Here is a 10,591-nt window from a genome sequence, read left to right on the forward strand (position 1 = left end):
AAAACTGGGTAAAGTGCTTAAATAAAGAATGACCTGACTGAGAAATTATGAACCCCACTAGATGTATCATTAATTGCAATGTTGCAAACTCTGAGGTATTCTCAAGCAAGTAGCCCACACAGAGCAAAAATAAACAATCAGCTGATCGAATGCACTTGTAGCAAATATGCGCTTTCTATCAGTTAATGTTTTTCACCCTTTTGCCTCACTACGCACTATACAGTAAGCCAATAAACATGTAATATCCACAAGACCTACTCAAAGGTCACAATAAATGACACCATCTATAGAGCTTCAAAACTATTCAGTGTACAGATAATTCTTTTTTTATGTAACTTCTTAGTGAATGTCACATTTGTCTCTTAAAGAATTTCTCCTTCTCTAGCTCTGCCAGGAGTCTGTCTGGTCAGACTGCGCCTCCCTATGGGGCCTCCCAGCGCTGGTGTGCTGGCATTTGATAACTAACAGAGGGCTAAAGCGAACTATGCGCCGATGCTTGTCAGAAGCAATAAACATAATGCCATTGTACGATCAACAGTTGTTCGCTTGTATTGTGAGATGTGTGCTTTTATTTAAACAACTTCCTGTTAAACTGAAATCCTCTCATACAACGTACTGAAATGCTTTTATACAACATACATTTTACTTAAGTGTGTGAGAGCATTTCAGTTGTGTATGTGAAAGCGTTTCAGTTGTGTATGTGAAAGCGTTTCAGTTGTGTGTGTGAGAGCGTTTCAGTTGTGTATGTGAAAGCGTTTCAGTTGTGTATGTGAAAGCGTTTCAGTTGTGTGTGTGAGAGCGTTTCAGTTGTGTATGTGAAAGCGTTTCAGTTGTGTGTGTGAGAGCGTTTCAGTTGTGTGTGTGAGAGCGTTTCAGTTGTGTGTGTGAGAGCGTTTCAGTTGTGTGTGTGAGAGCGTTTCAGTTGTGTGTGTGAGAGCGCTTCAGTTGTGTATGTGAGAGCGTTTCAGTTGTGTGTGAGAGCGTTTCAGTTGTGTGTGTGAGAGTGTTTCAGTTGTGTGTGAGAGAGCGTTTCAGTTGTGTGTGTGAAAGCGTTTCAGTTGTGTGTGTGAGAGCGTTTCAGTTGTGTGTGTGAGAGTGTTTCAGTTGTGTGTGTGAGAGCGTTTCAGTTGTGTGTGTGAGAGTGTTTCAGTTGTGTATGTAAAAGCATTTTACTTGTATGTGTGTGAGCTTTTCAGTATAGTATGTGAATGAGGTTTCATATGTGTATGTGAGAGGAAAAGTATGCATGTATATGCATGGTAATTCTGAATAATGTCCCGAGGGGCACCTCATAAAATACAATATTGCAACAGACAGATATGGGAGTTAAGAGCATTTGATTTATTAAATGTAAAGAGAATTTAAACAAATATAACAACAAAAGCTTCTGACATAAATTGCCTATACCAGCTTTAATTACTATATCAAAGCCACACTGTGAAACACAAAGTAAATATTGTCTGTTAAAACAGTTGTTTAAATGAAGGTAAACTGGCTTGCACAGAACATAAAATAGTCCTATGAAGTATCCTTATTCATTTGTAATGTAGAAACCTTTCAGCCGATGCCTTCCTCAGTGTGCACGCTCAGGGACAGTCACAACCTCCAGCAGTGTCAGGAGCAAATAATTAGAGCAACTTAAGCACTGCCATCAAACAGATTTAAAGAAAAAAAACATGTGGCCTTACATCGACATTTAGAGAATAAAATATTTAGATATTGTTTTAACATAGTGAAAGCACACAAAACTAATCATGAAATTATGTAGAATTATGTAGAAGAGGTGCATAAAAATAAAGAAGTCATTAGAATGAACAATTACAATGCATACAACATATGTGTATGTACACATTATATATTTTTGTCTGTGTGAGAGAGAGAGACTGATTGCAGATGTGGGTTTTTTTGGCCTTATTCAGACCAGTAAGAGCTGGTGTACAGCTCCTTCTCACACATCCAGTGGTGTTGTTCTTGTTGACAGCTGCCCCAGCGCCAGGTTTTCGAACACCACGAGGCTTCATCCGCATGTGCACAATAACTCCAAAAAGGCAGATAGTTCCAACTTAGCTGCAGATCATTCCAGTTACTACAAAACAACACAGAACACTGTTTTGGTGGGTTTGTTGAGGGTGGAACAGTGCAATACAGTTCTGAGATGGCTGTGCTTGTATGTGTTAGCTCTGTGATAGACTGGTGACCTGTGCAGGGTGTACCCTGCCTTTCACTCAATGCATGATTGAATAGGCTCCAGTAGGGTTGGGCTGATAGAAGATGCCATCGTCCATCAGCGATGGCTGACAGACATCACAGCGTTGAGCCGGCATCATGATTGAAAAACCCCTGCCCCCCCAGCAAAAAATTATCTCAAATTTTCACATTCTACCACCCTGTGAAAGCAGCTTTTAATGACCATGAACTATTGTTTTTAAGTATGCTTGGCACCCGCCTCGGAATTCTCTTCTCCCCACACTCACCTCAGGTAAACACCCCGGCTTGCCCCGCCTCTCTCTGTCTCTCTCCCCTGTCTGCTCCATTTTCTCTATCAGCAGCATGTTTTATAAAGTCGCCTAAAAGACTGAGAACTCGTGATCCCTTATCGTGGCAGCAGGTGAGCCTCACGTTGGCTTAGGCTATTAATGACTTATCCAATCAAACAACTGAAAACAACATCTGCACTCTGTGTGTTCACTGTTGCTTTACCTGGTCCGCGTAACTTAATAGTCTACCAATTTTTTTCCCCGAGTGAAGTCTGTGCAAGGACACATGCACATAAGACGACTGCTGCACGCGCCTGCGCATCCGATGACATCGTCCATCCCAATGTTTCATTGTAGACATCGTTCAGTACAACAGTTGTTTCAGTTGTTCAAACATTAATGTGTAAATAGGACTTGCTTCACATTGTAAGTTCAGTTCAGTGTTCTGAAACAGTACATTGCTGTTAATCAGGATCATCATTTAATTCATAAACATTCAGAAAGCCTTACCTACAAAAGCTTCCATCCACCCATGTCCACGTCCACCTGTTGGTGAACTGATCTTTTTGAGCGGTCAAGCCCATCCATATTGTTTTAGCACCTCCAATAATATGGACAACTCTCTGTTAGGAAGGAAGTGTAGATATTTTCATTGTGGATAGTGAAGTAAATCAAAAGTGAACTGGCTGAGGGCTAAAACTGAATGTTAGATTAATATAAGACAAATCCCAAATACCTCTTCCGATACATCATTAAAAATCACCAAATGAGCTCCTTTCCTCTCACAGTCTTGTTTGGCATCTTCCCAGGTGCCAATCCAAGGAGAAAGCTGATAACAGGAAGACATGTATGTCTGCCATCCCGTGGGACATCTTTGGGTGTTTTGTTCTGCTCAGGAAAAAGCACAGGACACATCAGGATCAGATGGGACTTTACAGAACAAGACAGAGCAGGACAAGACAGGACTTAAGACTAGGCAGGACAGGGCAGGAGAGGTGATTCTAAGTTCTAAGTTCTATGTAGTTGCTGTGGCTGCTGACATAATAGTGTAGTAAATACCCTGGCCATTTAAATTAACACAAAAACCATTAATGTTGCCCAGCATTTGATATAATGTCAGTTTCGCTCAGCAACTCAGACTGACTTCTAGCATCCCTGCCAAGAACCATGCCACTAGCATGGCTATAAAGCTATGAATTAATAATGGTTAAAAAAGAAACTCAGTCACTCAGTTCCTGTTTTCAAATTTGTAGTTTGATGACCTCCTTACTTAACATCTCAATTTTATCCTGTAGCAGTTTATTATCCTCTGCCAGTTGGTCTTTTTCCTGAAGCAATTGTTGTTTCTCTTTAAACAATTGATCTCTCTCTTGAACCAGTTGGTCTTTCTCTTGAACCAGTGTTTTTTTCTCTTGAACCAGTTGGTCTTTCTCTTGAACCAGTGTTTTTTTCTCTTGAACCAGTTGGTCTTTCTCTTGAACCAGTGTTTTTTTCTCTTGAACCAGTCGGTCTTTCTCTTGAACCAGTGTTTTTTTCTCTTGAACCAGTCGGTCTTTCTCTTGAACCAGTGTTTTTTTCTCTTGAACCAGTCGGTCTTTCTCTTGAACCAGTTGTTTTTTCTCTTGAATCAATTGATCTTTTTCTTGAACCAGTCGGTCTTTCTCTTGAACCAGTTGTTTTATGTTTTGAACCAGTTGGTCTTTCTCTTGAACCAGTTGTTTTTTGTGTTGAAGTAGTTGGTCATTCTCTTGAAGCAGTCGATCTCTCTCTAAAATCAGGGCTCTGATGTCATCATCTGGCATTGTGAAATTACGAGTTGAAACGTTGTCAGAGTTGTTAGAACACCCAACTAGAAACGGAAACATAAGAAGTTTGTAGTTTCTGAAGTTTTACATAATTCAGTATTTTGGGAAATACACACAATTACTTTCTTGCAGAGAGTTACATGAGAAGATTGATACCCCTACGATGGCTGATCATTAGTATTGAACAGGAGCCACAAGGTGATTAGCTTAGCGTAGCATGAAGACTGGCATAAGATAAATGGCAGTGACCAAGTTAGCACTACTGCTAATGAGCTAATGAGCTAGCTGACCACTATTGGCTGTAGAAGCTATTACAATGTTATATACAGTAATAGATTACTCTGGCAGTAGGAATTGAAAAGTATGTTTGCTGTCATTTTCTGGTAGAAGTCCTTATGCTGTGTCTAACTTGCAACCTACAACATGATAAAAAAACTATATATATAGTAGCCTAAATTTACATTTTATTTTGCTTTCCATTTACTAGACAGTAAAGTGACTTCCTGAAATAACTTAAGTTATTTAGCTGGTGTTTTTGTGGTGTGGTGTGGTGTGGTGTGGGAGGTGGATGCTGATACTCACCAGCTTGTAGCCGAAATCCAACATTGAGAGCAAATTGTATAATGCACAGCAGGCCAAAACTGACTCCAACCAGCAAGGAGAGTTTAGACACTCCTGCAAATTGGAAAAAACATAAACACCACCCACCATAATTCTGTTATTAACATTAGGAAAAATGCAGTTGTACTTGTCTCTCAATGTGTCATTTAGATTCAACAAAGTTATCCAATCCAGCTATGTCTTTTTATTCATTTTTTTGCCCCTTCAGTTTTCTGCCTCAAATTTACAAATTTATATTGTTAATTATTCTGATCTCTGTGGTTTACTGGTATATATTTTAGTAATTAATCCCAATTCTGTGTTTTATCACTATGTATGAGTACCAATTTAAAACATAAAAACAGAGATTTACATGCTATGTGCATATTTATTTTAGATAGGCATCTATTACATTTTTAAAAACAGTTTTTATGTACAAGCTTTATGAAAATAACTCAATAGAAAAGCTAACCAAAATGTGACTAGTTAGAAATAAATAAGACAGAATGAGTAATAATGGCCACCTACTAACATGTAACCTCATTTGTAAGTTAAGGACTCTCCACAGCATCACAGTACTTAAACAGTCTTTTAAAGGCAAGGCAAGTTTACTCATATAGCACATTTCAGCAGCAAGGCAATTTAAAGTGATTTACATCAAATGTAAAAGCAGCATAGAGAATGTATTAACAAATACAATTTTACAATTTAAAAAGAAAAAAAAGAGTCAAATAGAAAATAAAAACAGGCTAATTTACCCAGTAAACCTATTTGTCCACCCAAAATTCTAATGGGTTACAAAAAATCAGGATTTTTCCTTTCCATTGTTTGCTTTTTTGATTTCTCTCACACCAGTCAAAGTTTGTATGAGCTAACATGGTCTAATAGGAGCTAAAATGTTCTTAAAATCTATCCTAAAGTGTTTAAATATAAGAACAGAAACATACCTTTGTGTGTCTTTACACACAAAATGAGAACAATGTATGAATACACTGGCCCTCTCCAAGGGAAGTTAGCAAACCCCCAAAAATTTTATTAATTAATAAATGCTTAACTTTGACAAACATTTGTCACAAATGGATTGGTTCAGATGTTACACCAAAAACATAAAGAGGGAGAAAGATTCTGTAGAAAGAATGGAGGAAGTTAACACTCTTAATAAAACAAACAAACAAAAAAACTTACTATGGTATTCTGACCTGAATGACAGTTTTCTCTTTGCTCCTCTCTATTGCTGCTTTCATCAGCTGGGAAGTTAACATAGCGTCCTGTCTCCATTCTTCTTACAGTCAGGCAGCACAATAAATTGTCTCTGTCACCAACTGCCTTTCTGTGTTTGTGTGAGAGTGTGTAAGTTCATCACTCCCTATTTACGCCAACTGATTATGACGTAGTGCAACAATGACAGTTGCGTCACCAACCACAGATACCGTAAAAGGTTTTCATGCAAAACTTTGATGGCAGCAAAAACATGAAATATTGACAAAAGCAATAATGGAAACAAAATCAAAACTTTTAACTTTTACGTTGTAACATATTTGTGTCCACCTAAAGTATTTATCTTTACATTCTGTGAGCATGTTGTTGCTCTTTAATTGGGAAAAAATGTAATATACAGTATGTATAGTACAAGAAGAAGTACAAGTGTCATGCTATTTATGTCTCTGGTTTCCTGGTAAAAATAGAATAAGAAAGAAGAACCTTTCTAGCACCAGCAGATTCATTCACATCAAGTTCTGGAGAACAATGCAGAGGCATTATGACTACTCAAAGAGCAACTTCTTGCTTGAAACAGGATTGTTATTTTTTAGCTTGTGTACACAAATTGGTAACAACAGCAGAAAGTGAAGTTGCAGGTTGTTGTGGCCTTTCCAATCAGTAATGGAAGTGCATCCAATGTTGCAGGCAAGTAGCTGTATTTTTGGTATTGTGGTGCCTTCCAATACTGAATTAATTATTTCATATTAATTTTTTTACGTTATCATATTTGTTACACTTGTCTTTGTCCCCACAACACTCTTTTTAGCCATTCCAGCTGATGGCCAGTCTCCCACACTGGTACAGACTGATATATTTCAACAACTGTTAGATGGATTGGCATGAAATTTCGTACAGACATTCACAGTTCCCAGATGATGCTTCCTAATGAATTTGGTGACCCCTGACTTCTGAGATTTGTGGTATTTAGAGAAATGTCTTAATTGTTGGATGATTGCCATGAAATCTGTCATTTATACTGGGGACGCAGGGAACAAGTCCCCACCACATTTTTAAATGGCTGATTTTTTCCCCATCACAAAGCATTTGAACAAGAAATTAAACTTACAAATGAAAATGCTTTGAGAAAGTTGTATTTACAGAAAAAGCTATGCAATTTAAATATAGAAGAAAGAAATGTGCATTGTCTTAAAAAGTAACTTAAGATAATAAAAAAAAAACAAGCAGCTGATTATGGCATTATATTCTGTTGAACTTTTATATTTGTCACCTGCCAGCTGAATTTTGTGTTTCCCTTTACATAAATAAAGACATCTCTACATTTATTTAAGCAGAAAATGTCCCCAGAATGCAAAATAAATAGTTTTCATCTAGCACAAATATCAGGTCAAAACTCAATTTCCCCAATACTTTGGATTAAGACCAAATGCTAAAAACAATGAAATTCCCATCAGCCTCAGCTGTAGGCTACTTTAGTGTCTGTGTTTAGTTCTAATTAGCAAATATTAGTAGGGTAACACAATAAACTAAGATGGGGAACGTGGTAAACACTGTACCTGCTAAACATCAATGTGTTAACATTGCTCATGCTAGCATGCTGATGTCTGCATTGAGCCTCACAGAGCCACTAGTGTGTACACAAATTATTTTGATATTGTTGCTTGTGTCAACTTACCTTCATAAAAAACAAAACCCATTCAATAAACATTTTCAACACGTAGCTTCTAAAACACTAATTTGACCTTTTTAAATATCTGTGTCTTGGTACTCATAGGTAAATTATATCACTGACTCACAAACACATTTAGCAGGCTGCAGATTTTCCACGAAGGGAAGTTGTTTGCATTCATCATTAATGAAGACATGGCTGTCATCTTCTGCATGTACCCACAGAGGGTGACATCATGGCTGAAAACGACATCCTGTTTATCAACGGAAGAACATCTTCCTCTATTTTGACTTCAAAAATACATCAGCTAAATGTCAACCTCATACTCATCATGCAGTGACTGAAAGTGAACTCTTTGTTGTACTGTGTATGATTATGTATGTGACAATAAACTTGATTGTTTAAATACTGTAAACGATCAGCAAACGTTTGCATTTTATCAGATATTTTACAAAATAGTAAATACATCGTATTACTCCTTCCTCATTTTGGGATGTATATTTCAATTTAACAGTTTTAATCACATTTCATGTTGTCTAAGTTTAATTATATGTGTTGTTGTACTCTAGTCTTGTTCTCACTGCAATTTAATGTTTGTGTAGGCATGAATAATAATAACATGTTTATTTCAGTTACATTACAGAGAATCAAATACACCAGCAGACACACTTTACTCTGAAAAGAATACATTTTGATGATAAGGAACTCATTGTACCGATATTTCTTTATCTAGAGTCTAAATACATCTTTCAACAGTCAAAACACAACAACCATATCAGTTGAAATAGTTTCCTTTAAACATACAGTAATAAAACACACAGATCATGGAATTATATTTAGCAGAGGCATTTTATAATAATGAACACATTAAAATAAAGAAAAACTGCAAAAAAATGTAGTTTATTTGGTATGTGTGAGTGTTTGACAGAGACTAGGAAATTCACTAGTCATAGAATAGGGAACTAACTTGATTGCTGATGTGTGAACTTTATGGTTTTCAGTTCTTTCTCACACACCCAGTAGTATTGATCTTCAGCGGCAAGGAGTACACAGTACAAAACTAGCTCATCTGGATTTGGCCAAATCAACATCTACATCAATAATCCATCAACATCTACATCAAACATCTACAAACTTAACAATGTCCAGCTGGTATTATTATCCACACAAATTAAAACTTAAACTTGATTATGTTAGTCTGGGTTAATTTGGCACCTTGTTGTGACTGGTGGTTACATCAAGGGTGTTTTAACAAAGCTCAGATCACATCAGGTGCAGCACTGATCACCTGTCAAAGCACAGTGTGCAACCAATGAATGATGCAGAGATCCAGGAAACCAGTTTGTGTTCTTGCCTTTTTGTTGCAGTTGTTTTTTTCTCTTTTCTCTCTCCTATTTGGTAAAGCTAAACAAATCTATAAATCTGCCAAACATCAAGTGTATTTGTTAAGTTGTTTTACCTTGTCGTCCTATAAATATGCGCTGTGAGAACTTGAATATATTTATTTACTCCAGCAACAAACTGGACTGAATGGAAACATTCGACAAGCCTTACAAATAAGTTAGTTGGCTTCCATCCACCCATGTACTCTTTTGTTTCACCATCAAGCCAATCCACATCATAGACCATCCGAAAGTATGGAGAGCATCTTGGTTGGGAGGGATTTGTAAGTTATTGATTTTGATATGCTTTATCAAAAAGTGGTTGATGAGTCGTCTTAGTTCAGTTCATAGGATAAGATAATTTAAGATAAGAACATTTAAGATAAGCTACAGCTATATTTGCCGTGAAATTACATCAAGGAAAAGCATTATTCTCAGCCTGCTTAAACAGTGCTGTTGTGGATGAAGGAAAATGTAGCAGAAATGTAAGTTCTTTTTAAATACCTCTTCCTCATTGTCATTTAAAATCACCAGTTCCTCGTTTATATTCAGAATTAACACTTACAAAAATTTACTAGTAAGAGTAAGAAAGAAATCAGATTATTTTAATCAGCAATATTTTGTATTTCTAAACATTTTACAACCCACTGAGTCTGCTGTTGCTACACTTTCAAAGCTTTTATATGCTATTTGTTGCTTGAAGTGACACTTATACTATTCAAGGCACTAGGGAGATTCCCGAACCTGCAAAAACATCCTGTACTTTTATGATATCTGTAATTTTACACTGCTAGTGTACTTTTGTTTTCCTGTACAAAAGGTGTAGGCTGATACTCACTTCCGTGGAGCTGAAGAGAAACATTGAGAGCTCACTGTATAAAACTTCTGACCATCTTACAGGACAATAAATACACACACACCGACCGCAGTGATTATACCACCTGTTATAACTACTAAAAAGTATATGTGTGTGAAACAACAAAAACTACAAGCTGCCTACATAAAGTAAAAATGTAAAGGGTCAGACGCAACATCAATAGTTTTGGAAACCTAAAATGAAAATACAAACAACAAAAAAAACAACGAAATGTCGGGGGGTGGAGCGGAAGAAATTCTGACCTGAGTGGACATTTTCTCTCTTCTCCAAACAATTCCTCCCTTCAACTGGTAAATTGGTGTAATGTCCCAATGTTCATTCTTTTGATAGTGATCCTGTTGAACCGTCTTGTTAGAGATGGCAATGTGCTGTCCTACTAAATGTAATGTACTTCTAGTCACCAGCTGCCTTTCTGGTGTGGATGTGAGTATATAAATTCATCATTGCCCATTTATGGCTACTGATTTTGAAATAACAGTTGTCACCAAACCACAGATAAAAAAGAAGACATTATTATTTGTAACAAGGAGTATTTAAAAAGCAGAACGCACTTACCATGATCA

General features: G+C 36.9%; 1 protein-coding gene across 3 annotated transcripts in view; it reads right to left on the reverse strand.

Annotated features, from left to right (window-relative positions):
* Positions 1-1,435: 1,435 nt before the first annotated feature.
* LOC123967662 (trichohyalin-like) overlaps positions 1,436-10,591 on the reverse strand; it is an 11,186-nt gene continuing 2,030 nt past the window's right edge. For 2 of the 3 annotated variants that reach the window (XM_046043838.1, XM_046043837.1), the window contains 5 exons: positions 4,865-4,957; positions 3,748-4,326; positions 3,214-3,365; positions 2,988-3,100; positions 1,436-2,086 (listed from right to left, as the gene is read on the reverse strand). In XM_046043838.1, coding sequence (XP_045899794.1) covers positions 1,912-2,086; positions 2,988-3,100; positions 3,214-3,365; positions 3,748-4,279 — 972 coding nt within the window. In that variant the 5' untranslated portion in view covers positions 4,280-4,326; positions 4,865-4,957 and the 3' untranslated portion in view covers positions 1,436-1,911. Of the gene's footprint in view, positions 2,087-2,987; positions 3,101-3,213; positions 3,366-3,747; positions 4,327-4,864; positions 4,958-10,591 lie in introns of those variants that run through there. The other variant, XM_046043839.1, reaches the window with a different exon arrangement.

This window comes from Micropterus dolomieu, linkage group LG03, assembly GCF_021292245.1.
Source record: "Micropterus dolomieu isolate WLL.071019.BEF.003 ecotype Adirondacks linkage group LG03, ASM2129224v1, whole genome shotgun sequence".
Taxonomy (NCBI): domain Eukaryota; kingdom Metazoa; phylum Chordata; class Actinopteri; order Centrarchiformes; family Centrarchidae; genus Micropterus; species Micropterus dolomieu.